Genomic DNA, 26,942 nt, shown 5'->3' on the forward strand with positions numbered 1-26,942 from the left:
AGGTCTAATGACAGCAACATTGCTGATGATCACTGCCCTGTCTGAGGAGAATCATGGGTAAGCTGTGAAGGACAGAACCTGCAGGTCGTTTTCCACTTGCTCAGGTAGATCAACTTCACAAACACATGAGCAAAAGCAACATGATCTGACCGACAGGCAGAGGTCACTACCGTGTGTGTGTGTGTGTGTGTGTGTGTGTGTGTGTATGTATGTGTGTGTGTGTGTCAGACTTACATCAATGAGGTGTTTGACCTCCTGTTTCTTGAGGTCACTGCTGATCTTAGCAGCCAATAGGATGCAGGCAGCTGACACCAGCTTCCTGTGAAACAACAACAACAACAGTTTAAGAAGCAGGACGTCCTTCTGCAGAGTGAAGCTGCCAGCAGCTACTTGACATGATATTTACAGATGGACCAGGAACAGGGTTGATGCATGTATCTGGAGCTCCACAGCTCGGTCTGAGTCACTGTTTAGAAACATTAAACTATATGAACAGGTAAAAACCCAAAGTACATTGCAGCATCTCCGTCCAAGATCAAAACAGAGTACATCAGAGCAGATTGTCTGTGGTCTGACATCTTTTACTGTATGACTCATACTGTGTGTGCAACTGACTGAGAACACTGAGCAGTGATGAAAAAACTACAGCCAATATGGCATCCCACCTGTATAATGTGATAACTGACTGATGGCTAGCCTGTCCAGGACCTTGAAATGAAAAGTGATTAAGCCAGCTTTACTAGTAGTTTAGTCCGTTTGTGAATGTCAGGGCCTTTTTCCCCATTGACAAATCGCTGTCATGTTCAAAAAGACTAATTTTATGCAACGTTTCCACTCTTCTAAAAATACACTATTGAAACCTTTCCTTTATGTGGTTTATGAGACGCTGAAGTTCTCACAGTCTGTGTTAATGCTCACGTACAAACAAAAAAGAGACGGTTTTGTTACTGCATATTTGTTGTGTCAAAGAACAGTATGGAGTTCAAGTGCACCTGCCATTTTTGAAACATCGAGACTAAATGCAGCTGTTGTGTCTCGTGTGGATGAGGTGTTGAAGTACCTGTTCTGTTTATTGAGTCGACCTTGCAGCACCAGCTTCTCAAAGTAGACAAACGCCATCGCTATGGTGACGGGCTGCAGGCCACAGTCCTCCCCAACTACTCTCATCTCTCTCTTCAGACTGAGACGCAGAGAGAACGGGTCACAAAGTCAGAGAGTTTCTAATATGATACGATGCCTTAATGGTGAATAAGAAAGTCTGCTCTCTGGTCACAGTAATAACAATGTCTCTTAAGATATTTAATTGATTTTATTCAAATACTTTACCTGCGTATTTTGCTGAGTGTGAGTTTTATGTGAGGAAACTTCTCCTTAAACGTCTCGTTCATGTCTTTCTTCAGATCAGACGGTTTGACGTATTCTATGACTGTGGTCTGATGGAAAAACGGAGACAAGAAAAGATAATGAAAGACAGAAAATGTAGAAAACAAGAGAGTGTTGGAGGAGAAGAAGAATGCATAAACAGAGGAGTGAAGAGATTTGTAGTCATGATAAAGTCAAAGCAGAGACATTTAAAAGTCAAACAATGGTCAGTGAATGTAAATCAACCTCATGAGGACACCTGTGTTATCTACTGCTTCACTCTGAGCACACACTGTCAACAGTACAGGCAGGTCTTTACAGCACAATACCTACTATACTGCTTGTGTATGTACAGTTTCACAACCTGAGGTAATTAAGGTTTAGTACTATGTCACAAATATGAATGAATATGTCATTAGCACTGGAAGTATTCACGACCTTAAACTGACATTAAGAGTATGGAGAGAAAACAGTGGGACTAGGTGCTGAATATTATATAATATAATATTCAAAGGGATAAAAAGGGTTCAGAGTACCTCTCCAAATTTCTCTGCAATCACAAGAATTTATTCTTATGTTGGCAAAAACAATTTTTTTTTTAAAATAAATAAATAAATAAATAAATAAATAAATAAATAAAGGAAATAAGAGACAGAGCAGAAAAAAAGTCCTTACTTCTTAAAAGACAAAAACCGACAGTTGCTAAATTCAAAAATATAATTACTAGACTTTAAAAACTGACATTAAGGCACAGTTCACTGAAAACTGCCAGGTCAGTGGGGAGGTCTGGTGCTGGTTGGCGTGGATGTTTAGGACTACAGGGGGCAGAATGGATAAAACACTACATCTACAACTAAGAGTCTGGGGGTAAACTTCGATACCGATTTAAATTTTGAAGCACACATTCAAAATGCCTTTTACCATTTAAACGCAGCCAAGATCTCATCATCTCTCTCAGAGGAAAGCTGTTTACAACTGATTCATGTTTCTGTTTACAGTTGTCTCGGTTACTGTAACTCTCTCTCTAATCCCCAAGAACCCGATCAAACATCTACAACTGCTACAAAACACTGCAGCCAGGACGCCACATATCACTCATATACAAAAATCTCTCAACTGGCTGAATGTACTGTAAACTATAGACCTGATGTCAAGGTTCTTATCGCTGTTTTTAAATGTGCAGTTTGTTTAAATCTTTAAGAACAAAACGTAAAACTCATCTGTTCATAAATGCTTTTACTTGGAAACTTTTACTATATTTCAACTTCACCTACAGTATTAATTGTCGTTTTATTCAACATTCATTTTATTCATTTTTAAATCTGACAAGTGACAAATTGATGTAAGAATGATAGAGAAATTTTTGCTAAAACACAGACACACACAGACACCCACACCCACACACAGCAATATAAGTGACAAAGCAGCCAACCTCAGACGTAATCTCTGATGAACTAAACGGTAATGATACAATGTGTGTGTGTGTGTGTGTGTGTGTGTGTGTCCATAGTCTTCAATTCAACTCAGTGGAGGGATAAAACTATGCTGCTGCCTATAAGATGATTACATTGATGTAAAAGAGTTGTGTGCTTGTATGCGTGTGTGTGTGTGTGTGTGTGTGTGTGTGTGTGTGTGTGTGTGTGTGTGTGTGTGTGTGTGAGCGCAGTGATTATGCCTAGTTCTATAATCCTCTAGCCTTCTTTTCTCTCCTCTTTATTTCCTCTCTGTCTCTCCTTCAGTTTTTCTTTCTGCTCCTTCCGTACTGTTTCTTAGAAGGTGGGAAATTAAAATTAAAATCATGGTGTAATTTAATCAAATTTTGGTCTGTAGTCTTTCAGCCACAAGAAGTCTCATTAAGATGAAGGTCATGTAGATAATTTCCATGCCTGCAAAAATCAGAACCACATCCTGAACTGAAACCAAAGGAGAGACACAAAACCACCACAATATATCACTGTTATCTGAAATGAGCTAAATGGTAAATTGCCGCATTCATGTAGTGATTTACAGTTTGCTCTCATTCAGCCGTTGACTCACTGCTGGTCTGACCATCAGGGGCAATTTGAGGTTCAGTGTGTTACACAGGGACACTTTGACTGAGCTGGGGATCGAACTGCCAACCCTGTGGACAACCTGCTCAACCTGCTGATGAACTGATCCCATCAACAAATCAACCAATATTGATCTTTCGAAAGATCAAACACCACAAACTGTTTCTTTGTGACTTGTGATATAAAACTGTTACTGATAAACCAGTTGACTGTGTCTGTACTGTGGCTCAATATTACTTCATAGCAGTAAAGCCATCTGTCTTCTGACACAGAGGACACTCACTGTGTCATCAACATGCACAGCTCTGGAGGGAGTGTGAAGGAGACACAGAGCTGTTTGATATTTCACTATATGATCAAACTGTAGAATATTTTTTAAGTCAGCAACTAAAACAAACAAAAAGTATCTTACCATGTAGGAGGCAAAGATCAGAACCCGCTTGTGTTTCCCACAAGGCCACTGGTGGTCACTGAGGAGGTTAGGGTCGTAGTCGGTCACATCGTCCACACCTGGACAACACACAACCACACACACACGCACAAACACACATCCGAAATCTGTTTTGTTAAAGGGTAAAACCTGAAGTGAGTAGATGTAGGTGTTATTTTTTTAAACTGTCCATTAAGAAGTGCAATGTTAAATCTTTGAACAATTCATCAATCAGGTAGGTAGTTTGAATATTTTGATTGATTTAATATATTTGTCTCTTATGCATGACATACACACAGATTTCTTAAGTAAGAGTTATATGTCATCAATGGATGTAAAGTAGCATTTTTGCTACAATCCAGCACGTTTATATTGGGTATTTTGTACTTATGTTCATTAACATGTATTATCCCTATCAAATAAACAAATGAAATAAATAAATTGTTTATAATTTACCTAAAAAACAAAGATAAAAACACACAAAACAAACTTTTAATTGAATAATCAAAGTCAAATATTCATAAAAAACGTTGCCAATAAAACATTTATTGCTGCAGTTTACTGCCCTGCTTTGTTTTTCTTCATATCTGCCAACACATAGGCCGATTTCTGGGATAATCTGATTTTATCCTGCCAATAAATTGCTCAGGCACTAATGACTTTCCCTGTTACACAAGGGAAACACATTGTATTTGGTAACTGGGTTAATAGTTCTGTCAGTAATTTCTGACTTGTTTAAGCCACAGACACATTGCAGGGTTTTTAATGTTAAGCTAATGCAAAAGTAGAAAACTAAAACAAACCTTGAGCCTGTTCAGTTTGTAGTTATGGTTTTATTCTTTGAACTTTGATCTACATAAACTGTGACTTCAGACTCTGACCTCAGTGTGTCATGATGTATCGAGACTTCGTGACATGTCAGGATTTCAGAACACAACTGTCAAGTTGACTGGTGTCTGTGGATATTGATCAAGGAGGTGAAGGCAGAGGGGTATGAATGTAACTGCAGGCCGACAAAGAATGAAAATACAGAAGAAGGACGTAACAAGAGGAAGAAGAAACAAACACAGGACGGAGGGATGAGGTAAGCGAGGAGGGATGAGGCAGTGAAAGGAAACAGAGTTCGTGCAGCTGTGCTACAGCATCGTCCTCTTTATATATTAAACACGCGTGTATACATATGTAGTGTACACCCTGTGTGTGTCACATCCTTTATCTATAAACACACACACACACACTGACAGAGCCCTGTATTAGCCTCTAAACCCCTCTCTAATCCGGAACCTTTCATTAACACAACACAGCTGTGCGAGTGCATTTGTCCGTGTGTGTGTGTGTGTTTTATAGAGTTACAAAACACGTGAAATAGAGAATGTGTGCACTGATGGCAGGTTTATATTTTTTTGTCTTTCTGTGACGTATCTCTTCCGTCTCTCAGGCTCAGCTCTCACAGCCGCCATCTATCTACCCATATGTCAGTGTCCAAACTGATCATTTGGTTTTGCTCAGAGTTATAAAACAGTGTGATGCCTTTAGCTTCACCACAACGTCAGGACTTCACAGATGCTGCATGCATTACAGGGCCCAGCTTGGTCAGTAAACAGCATGTAGCACCAACCTGTAGGGACATCACGGGGAGAAAAACAAGCACCCCGCTTCCCTCAACATCCTAAAAAACGCCACTATCCACCTCCAGCATGTTGTTATACACCATGGTTATTTGTAAATGAATGAACCAGGCTAGCTACACACAGTATGTAAGTGTTTATTACCTAGGTCCAGTCCCACAGTGCTGTTCAGCCTGCTAGGTGGATAACTCCTGCCCGGCATGCTGTGTGTGCTCCTGGACATGGGGATCTGCAGGGTCAGGTCACTGGCTGACGAAGGCTTCTGCCTCACCAGAGCGTTGGTGGGGTACAGGAACTGGGCGTACGACACCGACTGAGACATAAAGAGAGAAAGAGATGGAAGGAGGAGATGAATATAGGATTATATGAACACATTAAACTCCCTGGGATCATACCATCTGCCTGTGGGTGTAAACATGAGTGAGTGTGGGTGGTTGTTGCTTTATCTACCCTGCCATAGGTCTCCAACTGGAAGCCTTCTAGGCCCGGCAGCATCTCCAGGGTGGTGGAGATGTTTCCAGACGAGTGTCTCCTCCTTGGGTGGTTTAATGTGGGGTCACTACAGAGAGAGAGAGAGAGAGAGATAGAGCTTAGATATTTCCGATACCAATCAGTGCTACACGTCTATGAAGAGATGCAAGTGAGTAACAAATTGATCTGTTATTGATCTGTTATGTAAACTGTTACACAGATTGTCATTAAAAATATTGAAAATATCAGAGGATAAATCCTAATGCTCCTACTCCTTAAACTATCAGACCACAACTTTTCCAAACGTACACAAGAAAGAGCAAAATCCAGCTGTCAGAATTTAATCAAAAATACCGACCATATTCTTTTCCCCCACAGGATAAACCTTTTGCTTTTTGATCTTTCCTAGGGGGCTGCAATTAACAAAAGCAGTGAAAATGTCCATAACAGTTTTTTTTAAAGGCCAAAGTGAAATCTTCAAATTGCTATTTTTGTTCAACTAAAGGTCCAAAACCCAAAGATATTTACAATACTGTTTAAAAAGCAGCAAATCCTCACAAGCATCAAAGCTTTCTCGCAACTTTGCTTGAAAAATGACTTACATTCATCAATTATCAAAACAGATGCAGATTCACTTTCTGTTGGTCGACATTTTTAGCCTTGGTACATGGAACTCTCAAATCCTTGGCTGTAATGAACTTTGCAGCCTGTAGTAGCCGCTAGTGGAGCTTTGGATTTCTCTTCTTTCCGCTTGCCTGCAGCATTTTCAGGTGAAAGGGCGGGACGTGTGGTTCAGAGACACTCCTGTCACTAAAAGGTCACTTCCCACCACAACCACATGCTCGGCTGAAAACACTGAACTTTCAGTGTCAGACCGCAGCATCAGCTACAAGATAAAACTGGAACTGTGACGTGTGAGCTCACTTCCTCTTGCTCTGTAAGATTAGTGTTACTCAACTGCTGTGTGTGTGTGAATATGCACACTGTATGGTGTTCATGTATGTGCATGTAAGTAAGAGTCTGTGTGTGCGTGTTGATTACCTGAGGTAGAAGCTCTCTCCGTAGGGAAGAACAGAGAAGGCAGCACATAGAGACCTCTTAGCACAGATCAGCACAATCCTGAAACACAAACACACACATCTGTCCACATCTGTCCACATGACTCTGTTTACAGGTGAAAAAATAAAACCGCCGTCTTTGTCAAAAACCGACTCTGAAGTCAGTCAGGGAAATTACCTGAAAAGTAACCAACACTGACATTATGACTCTCCGTCCAACCTAATTTTAGTCGTATTCATGAATATTAATTAATCCCTTAATGCAAGCTGACACCTACCCTTTAACGACAGCATAGAATGTGAGTCGACAATCAGTCGAGTTGGCATATTTCCACCTGCAGCTGTAAGTGATGTAACTTACCCTGCGTGTCCAGTCAAACTCTGACAGGAAACGTGACTCAAATTTTGGAGAAATGCAGCAGATGAGAATGAGCTGACACAGAGAAAAAGACGTCATGTCAGTCGTGTGGCCACAGTTTGGCATCAGTCAACCTGATACAGGACAAAACTAAACGAAATGATTTATGGGAATTTCTGTTGGTGTGTGAGGTGAGTCAGGTGTGCCAGTCGTCACGGTGAAGTCAGGTTAGCATGAATATAAAAGTAAACATTCAGTATGAGCTACAGTTTATCAGAAACCAAATGCGACACTTTCTTGAGAATCAAGCAGAGCTCAGAGTTCAGTTTACCAGCAGCTGAATGCAGTGCCTCTATTTTAGCTACTGTATATGTTAAATACAAATAACTCAGTTACGATCCATAATTGTCAGTTTATTTTCAGTATGAGGAATTAATAAGAACTCCACTGTGAGGATGGAAAATCTTGTGCACAGGTCTATTTAATAAGATATTGTTTATTAGTCATTGCTGAGGTGAGTATGACAATTATTCATGGCCCAGCCCTACTCCAAAGCATGCTCTGTTGAAGGCATTTGAAGAGGTAAAAACTCCAGAGTAGAAAGACAGTAGGGAATTCTGGTAAAACTATACGTACTCCCCAGGTGCATGGAGGAGGGAAAAAGTCTGGAGGTAGAAACTCCAGTAATTCTTGTAGTGACAACTTTATTGTCAGACCAACACATTTTAGTGTGCAATAAAGTTGTTTTTTATACTACAAGTATTATAGTTTTACGTATAGTTTTCCTTCCTCTTGTTGGACAATAAATCTCAGAACTAAACAAAACTTCCTTCTTCACCTGGTGTTGAAATCTCAATCTTAACTTGATTCCTGCCTCCATCAGTAAGACTCTCCAGGAAACAAAAAAGCCTTTGATGACTAAAAAGGCATGTATTGCTAATCGTCAGACTGATTGTAAAAATCCCTTGTGTATTGTCAGGTTCCACACAAGAACACTGTACTGAAAACAAGCAAGACATGTGGTAGAAGCTCCCAGTTCTATATCTATCTATTTCTATTTTCAGTAGGTGTGAATAAAGCCCCGACACTGGCAGTGGGAGTGCTGATCAAATCTAAATAAATGTCATTGTTCCATGTTTTGGCAACACACACGAACACGCACTTTCCTAATTGACATAAGTGTCTGCACCTTTACCAGAGACTCTGCTTAACAATGTGTTGTAATGAGGTTTCAATGGAACAGAGAGGGTGTGTGTGTGTGTGTGTTTTTGTTTTTGTTGCGGGTCCTCTGGAGTATAAACCCCTGCAGAACAGCGTCGCTCGCCTGGTTTGTGTCTCAGAGGAAAAATGTTCACAGTCATTATCTTTGGAGGAAGCAAAGAGGCTGGAAAAAGTGTGTGAAAATATACACACACTTATCTCTGAGTTAATCATGTCTGCGATTAATTATTTACACTAGTCCCTGAGCAGCCACTGAGAGACCTCAAGTCACTGATCTTATGTTTCCTACAGCATAACAACATTAAAAACACAAAAGCCCACACACACAGTTGGAGCCCAGAGGCTGACCACTAAAATAAAATCCAGTCAACAGTAACAGAAGTAACATTTTTTTTTAGACAGTATACAGTATATAAAGATGGACGACATTACAGCTCCTCAAATGTGAAGCCAAAACATCTTGATCGCCTCCTGATGGCTGGTTGCAGTATAAACCCCGCCTCCTCCATGTTAGCCAATGGGACATAGTCAAATAAATTTTTCCCAAAGATGGTTTCTGTCATTTTAGGTATTTCATCAAGCTCTTTAAGTGTTCATTATTCTGATAAATTTGGTATTAATTAGTTGGTACATCAATCACATGATCTGTGATTGACTTGTGATTGGGTCGAGCAGGTGTAAGGGCTCGACTTGGATGCCGTGCCTCCACCCCCCTGATCACTACTGCGCACCCTGGCTCCAAATGACAACACCAGCGCAGGATGGCAGCGCACGTATCTGGGATATTTCAGCTTCATGTTTGTTCAATGGGAGGAAGTGGAGATGCGTCGTCCATCTTTATGTATGGTAATTGGTTCACACGGGCCTTTGACGTCAGCCTGTTGGACAGTATCTGATCTTTCAAACATGCAGCTGACGCTTTTATCTCTTATATACTGTAGTTTGTTTAGAAAGCCACACTGAAATAAACTTAATAAACAGCAGCTATTCCAAACACTTTGGTTCCTTTTATAGACATGACATGATCCTGGTCAAACGCCTACAGTTCATTTTTAATGAGGACCCAAAGGGTAAAGAATTTCAGTTGATTCTAAGCCTATTTTCTTTAGACAAGAGATAAATATATAGTTATCTGCTGTAGAATTGGACATAAAAAGTGAATAAACACTGAGAATGAATCATTACAACTTTATCACACACACATCTGTAAAAAAAAATGGACTGACCCCTTGTGTCCCTGCTGCTCCTCCTCCTCTGTCCATCCCATGAGACAGATTATGAATTTGGATTAAACGCGGTTTAACAACCACACACACACACACACACACACACACACACACACACACACACACACACACACACACACACACACACACACACACACACACACACACACACACAGCTTGTTCCCCATGATGCATGGGAAAGTCAAGAGCAGGAAGTCACCAGGGAGTTCAGTGGAAACAGCAGAAGCATCACAACAGATCTGCTGGAAATGTGACTCCTCTGAGGATTCTGTCTCCTTCACTCGTCCATTTATTACAACACATTTCATAACAGTGGGGGCAAATTATTCCATAATCACCTTCAGGAAAAATAAACAGCATTCCCACTGGGATCTGAACCCCTGACTCAGAGGTTGTAACTACTGAGCCACACACAGAACATCCCAAGAAGTTTTATTTTATTTATTTTTTTATTTATTAACTCTTTTAAATTGACCTTTAAATTAACTTAAGATGAGACCCAGATATTAACAGTGACCACTGACTTTATCTTAATAAGCTCTATGAAGGAAAGTTCATTGTCACAAAGGATATGCTGTAGAGCAGTGTTTTTTTAAACCCTAGGCTGTTTATGTTCAGTTCTCACTCCCTCTATTTACAGGCTTACAGCAGAGTAACAACAATGTCTAAACTCAGAATGCTATATGTTGTTGTTTTGGTTAGCCTACTCAGAAATACTATCATATGGCTCACAGAGTTTAAGTGCTACTTTACATGCTCTTGGTCAGTTTTTAATGGACAAAATTGTTTAAAATTTGGATTCTGAAAATAGTTCTTTGCCTTTTATGTCCACAGTTTACAATATAGCATAAATATTCAAATTCAGATCAGTAGAGGTTAGCATCAAGAACAAAGACGACGGGATAATCAGAGCCTTAGTTTTGTCAAAATAAGTACTGATACTATAAATCCATAAGAAGCTAATTTAATTCTTATTTCCAGACAGAAGATTCAAACACATTACTTTTGTTACCGTAGAAAAAGTCTAAATGTGGTGATTGCAAGACAAGATCTGTAGTTTGAATGTATATTTTCCGTTGATTCTGAGTGGATTTTTCCCAACAGATGACTGTGATACTGCGATCACTGAACAGAGGTCGTTCCACTCACTTTTACCAGTGTGTGTTTGACATCTGTACATTCTGGTTTGACTCATTTAGGACACTGACAAGGAGGAGCGCAACTTTTGATGCAAGATGCATCAATGCCGCGGTGCGTTGCCACTTTGGCAAACAAAATAAATTTCAGATTGTATATCTTTATTTACATTTGAATGATTTTCCAGCTGCACTGTGCTACTTTTACTATGAAAACCTGCAACAACGCTGGCAGCAGGTGGTTGATGGAAACACCAATACTGACATATTCATAACAACCACTTGGTGACCCATTCATAATCCTAGGTTGTGATCCAGGGGCTCAGCAGCAGCAGTTCTGAGGCACAACATTTACTTACATTAACTTTCAGTGTAAGCCACTCTATGACAACATGGAGACTTGGCTGAACTGCAAACAACAGCTCTGCTGCGCTTCACTGGATCTATTTTAAAACAATCAGCCCTGAGTGTATTATTATCTGATGTGCAGTCTTGCGTCCCTTTGACCCACAGGTCTGATTTATAAACCGTGCAAGGAAGGACAAGAATAGAATACAATAGAGGAAGAATTGAATTGAACAGAATGAAACTGTCCAGGCTCCACGAGCTAAACCAACAGCTCAGTTCCCTCCTGCTTTAGAGTGAAGGTGGGCTCACGCCTGCATGTCAGCTGCATATGTCAAGGTTAAAGAGAAGGAACTGTAATGGAAAAATCAGAGTTGCGGCCCCTAGTGTCCTTTAATAACATCATAAAAACAAACATTAACTTTAATAACTATAAAGAGCACATGAAATTGTTGAGGTTAGGAAAGATTGTTTGGATATTTTTTTCACTTAGATGTGTTCAAAATAACTTTCTAGGGCGTATTCTGATTGGACGCTCAACCATCAACCCCACAGCCCACTGTGATTGCACAATGGTGGACTGACTTATTGCTGAGAGTGTGACTCTCATTAGGGTTATAAAAAGGACCTGTAGGCTTAAAGTAACAGTTCTAGCACCCTGTATTCCTGCAGAACCCATGAATGTTTTTTTGAGAGAGCTCAGCAGGAACAGGTGTCAGGGTCAAAAACAGTTGCTACTATTGTTTAAACTGGCTGTCTTGTTTTTTCCAATGCCATAGAAAATGCACAAACCTAAAGCCTAAGCCCACTGTCCTGACCTTGTGTTGTTCTGTAACTCTACACGCTGTGAACAGCAGAGCTCAACACGCTGCTGAATGCTATCTACACCTGGACAAAGATTTGGCTGGAGCAGTGGGACAATGTGATATATGCCACTTTCAACTTGTACCTTTATCATTAGCGTCCTTCAGGGGAAAGTTGTCTTACAGTGAGGTGAAACACAGAACACAGTTAAACATAACACACTTAAAAACATAATGAAAAGTAGAAATGAAACAAAATAAAACCGACCACTTTGCAGCCAGACAAGAACTGGTAAGAACTTTAAAAAGTTTATTTTTACTCTTCAATATTAAACTCTTTTTTCTCGTCTGTAAACCTGTGTGTGTGTCTCACCTGCTGCCTCTCGTGTCGTACTGTTTCATGTTTTTGATGAAGTGTATCTTCTTCGTGTGTCGAGGTTTGGGAGAACCACCAGAGAGGTTACGAGTCCTGAGAGAGAGAGAGCGAGAGAGAGAGAGAGAGAGAGAGAGAGAGAGAGAAAAAGAGACACAGAGATTAATGATGGGTAGCGCTTTCAATTCAGTAAATCATGAATGGGACTCACTCTCACAGAGACACAAGAAATTAAGCCTGACATATAAAACATATATGTAAGGAATGTGTTAGATACCAAAACAACAGTATAGAAATATTTCTCTTTCAGAAAGCTTTCTTATTACTGGTGTTAGGATGACAAAGCTGCTTTAACATGAACCCACACACATTTACCCCCTAGTCTGTTACTGTAACCTGCAAAGAAATTACAGAGCAAAATTTTTAGGGAATTTTGAAATATTCAATCCTTCACATGTTTAAAAAAATGTTATTGTTTGTAATTCTTTGTTTCAAAGCTTCCAAAAATCTGCTGATTTGTGACGCCAAAGCTCAAGTTGTGTGTGTGTGTGTCTGCTGAAGGTCAGGCTGTGAGCCAGTTTGTGTTGCTGTGTCGACCTCGTGGATTAAAACAACAGACGTCGACATGAAAGCAGGCCAAGGAGCTCAGCTCACTGACATCACAGTGGTTACATAACATTACTGACATCAGCATTAGTCTTAGATGCACACGCAGAAACACACACACAATGCACGAACTGTAATTGCATGTTATTCACAGCGTGCATTTAGAGGTCCATACTCACATTTATATATAGGACACATGCATAATCTCATGGCACATAAACACATGCAGCAGATTCTCCACACAGCCCTTCAGCATATTTTTGCAAGCATACAACACACACACACACACACACACACACACGCACGGACATACGTATGTACGTACGTTTGTCTTATACTTCTCACATACTGTAAACACACTGAAGAGGTTAGCATAGATGTTACTATAGCATAAGTTCTATCAGAACTCTCTTCAGCAAGAGTTTAATACTCTGGTCACAGAAAAATGGGAAGGATGATCTGATTGGTTGACATTAGCCTGTGATGGACATATGGTTCATCCAATCACCTGCAGAGTATTTTTTGGAAGCACCTCCTCTTTTCCAATCAGTTTTCATTCAAAGACTTCAACAGATGGTTCTGTGTAATAGGCTACTGAACATAAGCTGTAACACAATTACAGCAGGCAATCACCTACCAATCACAGAGGGGGCACATGGCGCCACACACAATTCATTATTTACACAACCTTGCATTGAACAACAGGCGGTTAAGAGCTTGGCACAAGGTCGGCATCAAGGAAGAAAACCATTGATCATACATTGGCACAAAACTGCAGATTAAACTTCAAAAGAACATGAAAAATGGCTGATGAATGTTGGCAGCTCATTCTTTGGTCGGATGAAACCAAAATTTATTTGTTTGGATCAGATGTGGTCCAGCAGGTTTGGTGTGGACCTGGTCATGACTACCGCAGTGACTGCATAGGGCCCAGGGCATAGGGCAACTCTAACACCATGCAGGTGGAGTGTGCAAGACCTGACAAAGATCTCTCTCAGATCAAACGTTGCTTGATTAAAAATTACTAAGATAAATTAAAAACACACATCATTTCATATCAAACAGAATCTCAGACATCTTCCCTCTTTACAATACTGATACTATAATCAAAACATCACCAGGCTCTGCGTAAAGGACAATATGACAACATAACATATAGTTTTAAACAGAGCAAATATTTAACACACATGCACAAAGCAGATCTGAGCCATAAGCCCCTGGAGGTAAGCAGAACACTAAGACCTGCTGAGAAGCTGTTACACAACTGTGAACACACACACATACATATACACACACACAAAGACACATACTAACACACATACATAGAGGGAGAGACACAAAAACACACACACATAGCATCTGTTACTGTTTTTTTTAAATATTCTTTTTATGGCTGACTGAACAATTCCACACCACATGGAGTTTACATCACTGTTTATCACTGCTGCTCACTACGTGACCCTGTGACCTTCCTACTGTCAGCCCTCAGTTCTCAGAACAATGGTGTACAGCAGATGTTTGATATGTGTTATGTAGTAATAACATCTGGGTTAGTTAGATGCGTCTCCTTGTTCAGTCACATTGAGATTCAGGCTCGAACAGAATGTTCTGCCCTCTGCTGGCCCTTTAACATTCCACCTAAAAACACTATTCACACGCTTCTTGTCAATGTATCTATCTATAGTCCAAATGAAACAGGATATTCCACCTAAATACTTTACTTCTTTAAAACAGCCATTGATGATACATATCTTAAATTCTTGCCTACATGTAGTTGTTTGAATTATTGTACCAATTCACTTTATTCACATTCTGATTTTCCACATTACGGTGGTGTCATGATTTAATACATAATGCAGCAGTAGAAAGGGGTGTGTAAGAATCTGTTTTACATTTACATTTTCTCCCCTGCACAGAAAAGTACAGAGCAGCTGGTGTCTTTTTCAGAAGCTCTGCACCGGGCTCCTGCAGCACGTTTGGTGCGAGAATTTTCACACTGGTTCAACTCCAGACAAACCCAATCAGCTACTCCACTCCACTGCACCTCTGAGCTGGTTTGCAAACACTCAGATTTGATCTCCTTCATGTTGCCGGCCTTGGCTTGCACACAGACACAAGTGGCACCATTTGTTTGTTTTTAAAACCATAAGATTATGTTAATCACATTGTCATATTTGTTATTGCTAATGCAATACAATTTGAATTTAGCTCTGTTGCGCTGTTGGCACAGGTTGCTGATGTAGGCTCCTAGAAACATGATGTCGTCATGGCAAATATTGGTTGAGCCAAAAATCAAAGATAAAATCAAACTGATTTAAGTTCTTACACCAGACCAGATCAGAGCGGCAAAACCACCTCTACTCTTCACTAGACCTGGTTCTGTATGGAACAGAGCCTGAGTAATCCTCCTCCCCAATCTACAGGCCATTAGCAGAATGAAACATCAGCATGTGAATGTCTGATTTTGGTCTTTCTGAATCAACGACTGATTGTTTCTTTTTAGAGCTGCCATTTTGTTCTGACATTTAGTAGTTTGTGTTTCTGTGGATTTCTCATTGGTGTCGTGTGAAGCACAGCTCTGTGTCAAGGCTTTGCTCTTTATCCGAACAACCTGGTAAGTTACCACTGCATTGTTCTTTTTATCTGTCAGTTGGAATAAACCAAGCAAAACGTCACGCTCCTGTTTCCAAAATGTATAACAATCCTGATTCTATTTGGTTTCTATTAGTGTTCTGGGAAGTATGTTCAGACAGAATGAGAGACAAGTGTCCTGATGGAAACTGAGCAGAGATTCTATTTAATCACTACATCCTTCCGACCTATAAATACGCCGAACACCACAAACACCGCAGAGATGATGCCAACAGTGTCACTGTACTGAAATGTAGATTTTCAGCTGTTCCAGTAAAGATGTTGACCAGTCGGCCTCGTCTGGTTCTAAATAAAGATTTAAAATAAAAATATTCTGACCACAACAGCCTCAGCTGTCAATGATCCAGTATTATTAAACCAAACAGTCTATTTCTGATGACTCCATCCCTGGTATCTGCTGTAATATCACAGTCACATGATGGAATCTTCTCAGCGTTCCATTTCCATGGGAACCATCATTCTGCAGCATTCCGGAATGTTATGGAATGTTTCTATTGTGTGGGAATCGAGCACGCTCGCCAATGCCCCTGATGGAGATGGAGGAGGATGAGGATGAGGATGATGATAATTAAGATAAAGACAAATATGACCACAATGATTGACACGGTGAGACACAGACACACTTAGAGTCACATGTTTGATTCTCATTACAGCCAACACACCGGTCTCTTCTGAAGTGCCTTTGAGCCTGACAATGCTGCACCCTGACGCTCTGTCTGACTGTGTAACATGCTCAGATAACAAAAGGATACTTACTTGGATACTTCGCTTTGAGGAAACATGTTGAGTTCTCAAATGTTAAACAGGTTTGATTAGCTCACTAAAATACTGTACAACATCAAGAAAAATACAATCAACACAGAGAATCAAAACATCAATAGACAACAAAATAGCACAACAAAACAAGCAAGCAAATCAAATGAGGGAGATGGGGCAAATTGGCAAAATTATTATTTAAATCAGAAACTATCTGAAGGTAAACAAGATCACAGACATTCTTTACAAGCTTTACTTGGACACAAAGACACATTTTGGGCTGTACCAAAAAAGTCCTGAGGTTTGATGCCCAACCACTCTCACAAGGTCACATGGCTGGATAATGAGCAGTGTTATTCAGTGGTGCAGTAATGACAGTAGTTACCTGATCTCATGATTGACAGCTACAAATAATAATCAGGACTTAACAACATGTTTGGATGGAGCACAAACAAACCCAAACACACAATTATGATCATAAATGATGAGTTTATTATGACAAATGCTTCACTGTCACGACAAACAGCTGTGTTAGTTATCTTTAGATTTTTTTCTCAGCTCTGAGGTTTCAGTTGAGAAAACAAACAATATCTCGATAAGAGTGTGATTGCTGATGCCAGCACTCTCCCAGTCCTTCTAAATCTGTCCCAGTATCTGAGCTGTGGATCTGCAGACTCATTATCACAACGGTCTGACCAGCGACCCATTTCCATGAGAACCAGTCAGCTCCATCTCTCCGGGATTTGGTGGAAAGTTTCCGTTCTGTGGGAACGGAAAAATCCAGTGTCCCATTTCCCTTGCTGCTGAGGATGAGGATGATGATCTGTGTTTTGATAAAGATACATACTGGTGGCATGTTCAATAATACACTGGGGGTTCAGATGGGCTGTATCTTTAAAACATGTTTACTGTCACTGAGGGAAACGAACCAGTAACCCCCTTCAGCAAAAGGACGCCATAACTCCACTACTTTCCACAAAGGTTATTTTCTAGATTCCATTTCAGCCAAAAACAAATTCAGATGGGTTCAGATAATCTACTTTTAGACATGTTTAGCTGCTTGTATTTTAGATTCTCTGGGAAGCTTTTCTGAATTTGTGACATTATTCTGGAAATATTTTTTTAAAGGTCAACCAGCCAAAACAAAAGGCTGATGTCCTTTTCCAGGAGAAGCACACAAGGGTTGAGCACATGGGTGGTCTTCTGTTTCGGGAAATATAAATCACTATGTAACAACAAATACAAGAAGAAATCAATGCATGAATATATGAAAGAATGAATATATCAAATATAAGGTTTTCTTCATTTGACCGTCATAATAGCACAACAAGGTATCTTGGTTTCTGGAGCTCACTATTATTACTATTAATACTGTTATTTATTAGTATTATTGATAACACCGTTACCTATAAGTATTAGTATTATTATCTCCACTATAGTGGACAATTAACATTTAAAAGTATATATGATAACACCATTACCTACGGGTATAACTGTTATTATTTTCACTGTTACAATTAAGAATCAACAGCATATACAGCTGTTTATGGTCTCTCTCTCTCTCCACCCCCTTTCTCCTCTCAAACCCAACCGGTCAAGGCAGACAGCCGCCCACCCTGAGCCTGGTTCTGTTGGAGGTTTCTTCCTGTTAAAAGGGAATTTTCCTGCTCGCTGATGTCAAGTGCTTGGTCTTTGTGGGAAATGTTTGGTTTCTCTCTATAATAAAGTAAGGTCTTGACCTTACCCTGTAACGTGCCTTGAGATAATGTATATTATAATTTGGCACTAGGCAAATGAAATTGAATTGAATTAAATAAGATGAAGGTGTTCATATGCCCTGGTGAAGGAAACACTGTCAGGACACCTTGAAGTTTGTTGTAGCTGAAAATTTGACCTCTCTCTCTGGCACTCATCGGTAAACCTTCCCGACAATTATGAGAAAACTACATTATTCATGGTTGCCGTCCAATTTAACTACACTCGACTAAACTTCACGAAGAAACTAAAATAATAAAAAAAGAAATGCAGACAAATTACAGTCTTTTCCATCCCTCCTCTGTTTCCATTACAGTTAGGTTTATATTTAGGTAATTCTGGGACAGGACTGTTCATAAACTTAAAAACCTGCCAGGCTGTTTTCCTGTGTTGCTCTGTGCACTATGACACAGCAAAAAAGGCAGATGATTTAACTTACAACACAAGGTTTGAATAGGGATCTAAATATTTTAAGGGGCGCCCATTTTAGATGAATACTACTTAATTTAGAGCAACAAGTGTGTGTTTCAGAATTGCAGTTCCATGTAAAATTCATCTGAATTGACCTTCAACACCACAGCTCCATTAAACCGCACAGGAAACGGTGACTGTGCAGGTCAGGGCCCAGATCCAGCTGCAGGACTGTTTTCGGGGACTGTACTGGTGGATTTGTTTCGGACAGAGTCATTTTATTTAGTGTGAGTCATGAACAACACCAGAGTCAGAATAATAATAGCTGATGTCGTTTTAGCTTGAAATAATCCAGTGCAAACACACTGTCTGAACACTGTACGCTTAAAATAGCATAAAACAACATTCAGTCATCTGTCTTTAAACTCTCTGTTCTTTCTTCTCTGTTTACTCGTCATATTTTCTGTCTCTGTCTCGCACACTCTCTCTCCTCCTGTCTATCTGACTGTCTCCACACCCACAACCAAATACACACACACACACACACACACACACTGTTCATACAAGCAATACTACTTAGTTAATTTTATGAATACATGTGCCTCCTCTGTCCACACACTTTGTCTTGTGTTTTTGTCAGCTAGTCCTTTTATCCTAGGAGATGAGCCAACACTTGTCGCAGGAGGTGCAATTTTTGTAATTGCAATATATGTCAAAAATAATCACAACGTGATTTATGATCAGTCCTAATTTTATCTTCTTTTATTAATTCACTGACATCTCCAACTCAGGCCAGGGGCCAGATGCATCAAACTCTGTTCAGATTCATGACTGAAACTATGTGTATGAATGTTTTCTTGCGTGTACGTCAATGCATGATTGCCGTCTCAAAATCAATCAATACACCTTAAATGTCAATATGACAACTTTGACTATTTCATTTGTTTTATATGCTCTCTACATGACACATGCTTTAGCGATGATCAGATCTTCAAGTGCTTAAAATGTGTATAAATATTAACTGGATTATGTGATCTGTGGATATCTTATTTCATCTGGGGAAAACAAGTAGCGGAGCGTTATTCCGGTAGCTCTGGCTGCACTACCTGTGTTACGTTAATGTTACGTTACCCTATGAGCGAGAGAGAACAAATAATAAGTAACTACATTAATAGGAAACGCACCCAAGATGCATTGAGGATGCATTTGAGATCTGATCACTCAGACTACATTCAGATGTGGTCTGGGCCACATGTGTCCACATTCTTTTAGGAGTGTGAACGCAAATGCGTCCTGGGCCACATTGAAGGACCGCCTACTCTACTGACGCAGTCTGATTAGTCCTGCCACAGTTTCATAGGCCCTGTTCAGACCTGGTGTTAACATCTGTCTCGGGTGATCCGATCACAAGTGGACAGCTCTCAGTTCGTCAGTTCACACCTGGCTTTAAAATGCGTCTCCACATGCGCCTCGATTGACCACTTGTGATCGGATTTCACTTCCCCGCTTTATATGCAAATAAACAAGTATACGTTGTTGCTTTTGGCCGATCGAGACATGGGTCCATTGTTAATGTGTTTGTGTGTGTGTGTGTGTGTGTGTGTGTGTCAAGCAGCAACCTCCAAGGCTGAAAAATGAAGCCAACACGGAAGTACCAAAAACTGTTTTTTGAATGGCCGCTTGAGGCTGGCTCCAAAAACAAGTTGATCCCCATAGACTGCCATGTTAAATACCCAACTTTACAGCAGAAATAAACATGTTTACAGCCTGGTGCAAAAAACATTTTTGGTCTGTACGGCTAATTTCCTCCATCATGACAACTGTACGGGGGGTGATTTTTTATACAACCAACTCATTTAAATTTTATTAAGGCTTAAAGTTCTGCATAATTGACGGCGTGCCGCTTTGAGTGACGGCATGCTCCGACACGCACCCCTCCTCTTTGCCCATTTTTGGATTAGCCAGGAGTTCGGCGGGAGTCAGGTACTGGCAAGATGGCGATGACGGAGCGGCCCACTCTGAGCTTCAAAACCGCTCTTCAGAAACCTATGGGTGACGTCACGGTGGCTACGTCCATCATTTATTATTTTCAGTCTGTGGTGTGTGTGAGAGCGAGCAAATGGTGCACAGAGGGGTTATTTCCATATGAAGCGGTGAAGTGAGATCCGATCACAAGTGGTCAATCAAGACGCATGTGGAGACGCATTTTAAAGTCAGGTGTGAACTGACGTACTTAGAGCTGTCCACTTCTCGTGATCGGATCACTGAAGACGCATGTTAATACGCACAAAACCAGAAATATGCGCACGCATTCTTCACTTCAGAATTATTTTATCACTCATTGAGAAAAATCTGGTGCATGTGCACGAGCCTCGTTTCCACACCCGCAATTAGCCATAAAGGGATGAAGACAATCCCTTAAAAAAAAAAAACTGTCTCTGCCATAGGTTATCAGGCACAGAGAAGAAAGACGAGAAAGAAGCTCAATTTCACCAATTGTGAAAATGAAGCTCTTACAAATGGGAGGCAAAAACGTGCATCAGTTTACATTTGTACAATCATTCTGAATGTAAAGTCGTGTTTCACTCTGAGCTTCATTTATTGGGACTAGAGATGTCTTAATAAGGCTACCAGACAGGCATCTAAAACTGTGATTGGTAAACATTAAAACAGGATGAAACAGTGGACAGAATGACTCACAATTAATAATAAGGATATTAATTAATGATAAAGGAAACACTGAGCACAAACAAAATTATTTCTGTTCATGAATTGTAAAATTGTTATTGCCATATGTACGCAGGGTCAAAGGATTGTGTGAGGTACGCACCATCTCACCACCACCACCATTCTGTATTAATACCAATATATGTGTGTACACATGGTTTTTGTGTGTATGCATCATTTATGCGTCTGGCCTCAGGTGTTTAGCTGTTTATTTTTAAATGTTTCATTGTCAGGATTTTCATTTTTCATATGTCAAAGTGGATTAAAACAAGCAGATGGATTTCTAATATGTGTCTCTTCACATTCATTTTTTTCGCTGTTACCAAATCTGCAAACCTGATGCAAATCCCATCAGTCAGCCATTTCACCTGTCATTTCTCTTCTGGATAAAAACCAGATTTTTGTTTACAGTTGGCTACACATGCCTCTTCACACACTGTTCAAAGAAAATGTTACATTATCTCAACTACACCAGCACCACTTTTAACTCTTCACTTGTGTCTTTTGCTTGTGTCCTCCACCTCTCGCTCTCCTACAATAATATCATTCCAAAATGATAAAAGTCAAGGATGGGCATCAACAACAACTGCTTCCAGTTTTATCCTCTGGACAACATGAAACTGAAAATCAGACTGGATCCCTTCATTTGAACTGCACCGTAGTGACCATCATGGCAAAACAAGTGGCACCAGTATTTCTGAGCCGTGACAAACTGTGTCCTGCTGTGCCCTGATTTGCCCTCGAGGATCAATGATATTTGCCTTTGTTGTATCATGATGAGCGAGCTGACAGCTGCTTCCTCCTCACACACAGCACCCACTGATCAGAGGCAGAGTGTTTCAGCCCAGAATAGACTGTACACACACGCACGCACGCATGCACACACACACACACAGACACAGACGCCACTGGCTTATATCAACACACTGCCTTAATCTGCCTCTGCAGATCTCTTGCTCTGCAGGGACAGGAATCAGTGTTGATTCTTAAGGCCGTCCATCCTGCTCATACTCATACACCACAGAATGTTTATTCCAGTTTGAATGTATAATAATGATAATATCAACAGTGTCATGTCTCAGTTCTGTACACTGAAACCACTGAGTACACCCACTGTGTTTAAATCCTCCTTCATGTTTCAAAGTGTGTTTGTTTAACTCGTGGTTTGGTCAGTCTCATCAGTCTGAGACATCTATACCATTACTGTACATACTGCAATTAATCTGAATATTTGTTTTTTGTGCAATGTGTAAAATATCTGCACTGTAAAAATCGAGTTATTACAACATGCAGAAAAAGGCTAATTTTAGTCAAAGAGCACAGATGACAGCTGCCTGCATTAACCGTCTTAAGTAATAACAATCTTCATAGGCACAATATGTGGTATGTGATTAGCTGCGGTATATGCACACCTGCTGTAGTTTACGGTTGGTTAAGCAGGCTCTGGTTATCTGATAGTGAATCTAACAGTCACAGCTACCAGAGGAACAGACTGAAAAATGACTGCACTGTCGGTTTGTGTTTGTTGGTGAAGCCTCATCTGGTTTTGAGACGTGGCGCTGGTTTCGGCAGGTGAGTGTGCATGTTATTTTTATTTTTTTTAAACATAAGAGACACTTTCAAGTTTTGTAGTCGGTTGTCACCTGTTGTCTTTTTTTTTTTTTTTTTTATCAGCCCCAGATGTTCACTGTTTACATATCACTGTTTAATACACAACAGGCTGTGCCAGCTACCTCAGGGAGGACTATACAACACTAGGTGGAACAAACTACTGCCTGTTCAAAATAAATGAAAAGAAATCTGTCCTTATGCGTTTTTTTTTGGTGTTTTTTTCATGTTATAGTGAACTTGCACTGAACCGTGACTTCTGTGTATTGTTACACCCATATTTTTGAATATGCATAAGCTATCTCAGCCTTGCAGGTGGTGTAGTATTTTCCACTTTAAGTCCCAAAAAAATATGTTTCAATATTGTTTTAGTGTTGCTTGATTTTGCAGGACAAAATAAAAATAAAAATCGTACATAGTGTGAGGTGTCCACTTATACAGTTTCAACAGACACCTGCCAACCAATGAGAAACTGGTATTTCTTTTCCAATATCGTCATTATATAAAAAAGGGATTTGTAAGTAGCTCAGCAGCTGTTTATCCAGGTCTGTAGCTTATGTCCTGCTTTCATTCTTTGATGTTTCTTACCTCAGCCTGCTTTGTTCTCTAACCAGTCTTATCTTAAGTAGGAATGCAGCAGTCTATCAGCACCAGCACTGACTTTGTGGAGCATATTTGATCAGCCAGACACATTCAGCCTACAAACAGTTTGCTGTTCTGCTCAGTTTGTTTGGTGCAGTGTGGAACTGACACCTACATCAACTGCTCAAACTGCACCGTTGCCTCCTCATGCAGTATAAGAAGCAATTTCATACATTTTCTTATCCGTGTCATAAAAAAGCCTTATGTCATTTTTCATAAGGCTTTAAAAAGGATGGTGGTGCAGTAAAAGTTACATTCACTTACACAAAAGAGAATGATCTCAAACACTTGGCTCGGTACTGAGAAAAACACAGATCAGTGAACCGCTAATTTCAATAGTTCTGACCAACGTTGGTGATAGTTTCTGAAATTATTTTACTCCTCGGATTCACTGTTCACATAGTGAGATGCACTTTGGTAAGAAACTGACAGGAATAGTTCCCTAAAATGAGAAGTTAAGTGACTTTTAAATTTGAAATGTAGTACCGTCCCTCCCTCGCTGGCTCTATGTCTCTTTACCTCTCTGTCTGTTTGAGATCACAGAGGCTTTAAAATCTCTCCCTCACACACACACACACACACACACACACACAGCGCTTTACTTAAATACCCTCCATACTAAATCCTTACCCCACACACACAAACACACACTTTGTCACTGACGAACCACCGACCATAGATTAAATGCTCTGTTGTCTAAATCCTCATCCTGTACACACAGCAGGCGGCAGTGGGTAAGAACAGTCTGTCCACACCTCTGACACTGACTGACGGACACTGGACGTTCCACAGATTACACTACAAGGAACTTTGACTGAGCCACACACACACACACACACACACACACACACACACACACACACACACACACACACACACACACACACACACACACACACACACACACACACACACACACACAGCAGGCCTGTTGTGTGTCTTACATCACCAGATTAACAGTCTCCTCCTCCTTCTGCCTGATTTACCGAAAAATTCATCCCTCATTTCTTATCCTCCTTATTCTCCCTCCTCCTCTCCTCTTCTTCTTTTCTTTTTCTTTCTTGGCATTGCCCTCAGTTTCTGTGTCTCATCTCCAGTGCAAAATGGCAACTCCAGAGAGAGGCCGTGATGCTTTGAGTGTGAGGGCCTGATTTAAAAAAAAAAAAAAAAAAAAAGCCTTACATTCTAAGAAATATCTTTTGCTCTCAAATTGCACTGGAGGAGTGAAAAATTCAAGATGCAAAACCAGAAGCTGTGAAACCAATTGTGTATTCCCTCTATGAGAATTAACGTGTAAAAATGTGTGGTAGCTGACACACTGCTGTTCATTCTTTTTGTGCAATTATTTTTGCAAATCTTAATGCAGCTGCACTTATGTGATTAGGAAACAAAACTTGATAAACTCCTTGATAAACAGCAGAGCTAGCAGAACTCCAACATGCAAATGGTCAACCAAGTCATGTGACTGGAATGCGGCCATGCTGCTTCACGCCATACATGTTACATTATGTTTTAGTGATTGGCAAATTTTTTTAAAGAGTGTTGGTTTGTGTCCACTGTGACTTCCAAGTAGAGTTATTCTGATACTGATAATAACATTGGAAATGCCTCCGATCTTGTCCGAAATACTGGATCGGGAATCAGTGAGTATGCAGGTCTATGACTTGATCTTATACCATGTAATGTATTGATAAACTTTAGTTTCACATCCAGATAAAACAAGAGTTTTCCCAGAAATAAATTATTCTTTGCTGTTCTAAAACAGTAGCCTGCACAGGAAGTTGTGCTGTGCAGCCACAGGCAGTGACGAAAGAAATGTGATTTCTGGTGAATAGAGCAACGTTAGCCGTTGGCTGAGGTCACTAATAGGTGGACAGTGGCCTGGGTCCAGACCCAGATGCTGTTCTATACAGACCTGGGCCTATAACCAATTAATTGTTGAGTGTTTCTGTTTTAACGGGTGCAGCTTTTCTAGAATTTAGGGGATGCTCACTGGCATCTACATGCAGTGTTGTTTGGGTGACAACTACTAATTATTGTCATTGTCGATTGACTTGCTAGTCATTTTTCTAATTAATCAGTTGAAAGTCAGACTTGAAGGGGTAATTTAACCACCAGATAAATAATTTTATATTTGGGCCATCTTAGTAGCAGAGAGGTTAAGATGCTGACCATAAATCGCAGAATCTATAATTCAACTCTAGCCAAGTACTTGTTGCACCTCTCTCTCTACCTCATTTCCTGTCAGCTCCCTACCATCTCAAATACAGGTGTAAAAATACTCAGATACTTAGGGAAAAGAAAAGGTTGTATTTGTAGCTAGTTTACCCATAAAGCCTTTGGGTGTGTGCTCTCATGGAGTCCCTCCCTTGTTTTCTCCCAGCAGAGTAAACACAGTTTTAGGGTTTGGCTGTCCAAACTTGACCTGGTTGTTAATCAGCTTTTCTCTCTTTCATGTCTATGTTTTCTGCTCCCGGCCTTTAGTCTCTTCCAGCTCCCTCTCTCTCTTGTTTGTGTCTTTGGAGTCTTTTGGAGTTTCTTTATTTATTCATTATCTCGCACTTCTCATATGGGTTGAACTCGTGTTGAATCTTCATGACTGAAGCTGCTGATATTTTGTAATAATACTTGCTAAAATGTTTTACCACTTCATGCTAAAACATGACATGTTTGAAGTTTCTCATTTAGTCCATCATGAGACAGTAACTTTACAGCTGTGACTGCTGACACTGCTACAGCACCTGTGAACAGTCTGAGCAGGTGAAGAAGTATTTTGTCTAGTAAAAAAGCAACATGTGGTTGAGTCTGTCTGACATTCATGTACAAGCAGATACATGTTGTCTTGATTTTGTCCTTGAATGTTTTAGTTGAACTCCTTTCCCCCTTTTGCTCTCACTCTCTCTCTCACTCACTCACTCACTCACACACACACACACACACACACACAAACACACCAAATTGACTCCATGTAAGTTGGAGCAGTGATTTGCTTTGCTGCCTGAAGCAGAAAACTTATCAGATTCAGCAGGAACGTTGATTAATTCAGAGTCAGACACACCCTCTGGACTAACACACACATGCATGCACACACTCTGAACTATGAGAACAAACGAACCCAGATAGGAGATGGAATCTGACTGACATCATGTGTATGTCTTGGTGTGTGTGTATGTGTGTATGTGTGTGTGTGTGTGTGTGTGTGTGTGTGTGTGTGTGTGTGTGTGTGTGTGTGTTTGTCTAAATATGCATGCCTCTCCAGTGAATCCCACTCTGCTCCACACCCTGAACAAATACTAAGCACA

The 26,942-nt window shown here is 40.3% G+C and overlaps 1 protein-coding gene across 1 annotated transcript in view; it reads right to left on the bottom strand.

The window, feature by feature from the left end:
• Positions 1-26,942, bottom strand: part of LOC111235089 (CDK5 and ABL1 enzyme substrate 2-like) — a 48,657-nt gene that overhangs the window by 5,719 nt on the left and 15,996 nt on the right. The window contains exons 2-9 of the mRNA XM_022763408.1: positions 12,484-12,579; positions 6,984-7,061; positions 5,922-6,030; positions 5,616-5,784; positions 3,826-3,923; positions 1,327-1,433; positions 1,061-1,180; positions 235-319 (exon numbers count right to left, since the gene is read on the bottom strand). Coding sequence (XP_022619129.1) covers positions 235-319; positions 1,061-1,180; positions 1,327-1,433; positions 3,826-3,923; positions 5,616-5,784; positions 5,922-6,030; positions 6,984-7,061; positions 12,484-12,579 — 862 coding nt within the window. The remainder of the gene's footprint in view (positions 1-234; positions 320-1,060; positions 1,181-1,326; positions 1,434-3,825; positions 3,924-5,615; positions 5,785-5,921; positions 6,031-6,983; positions 7,062-12,483; positions 12,580-26,942) is intronic.

This window comes from Seriola dumerili, unplaced genomic scaffold, assembly GCF_002260705.1.
Source record: "Seriola dumerili isolate Sdu_G_001 unplaced genomic scaffold, Sdu_1.0 BDQW01000468.1, whole genome shotgun sequence".
NCBI lineage: Eukaryota > Metazoa > Chordata > Actinopteri > Carangiformes > Carangidae > Seriola > Seriola dumerili.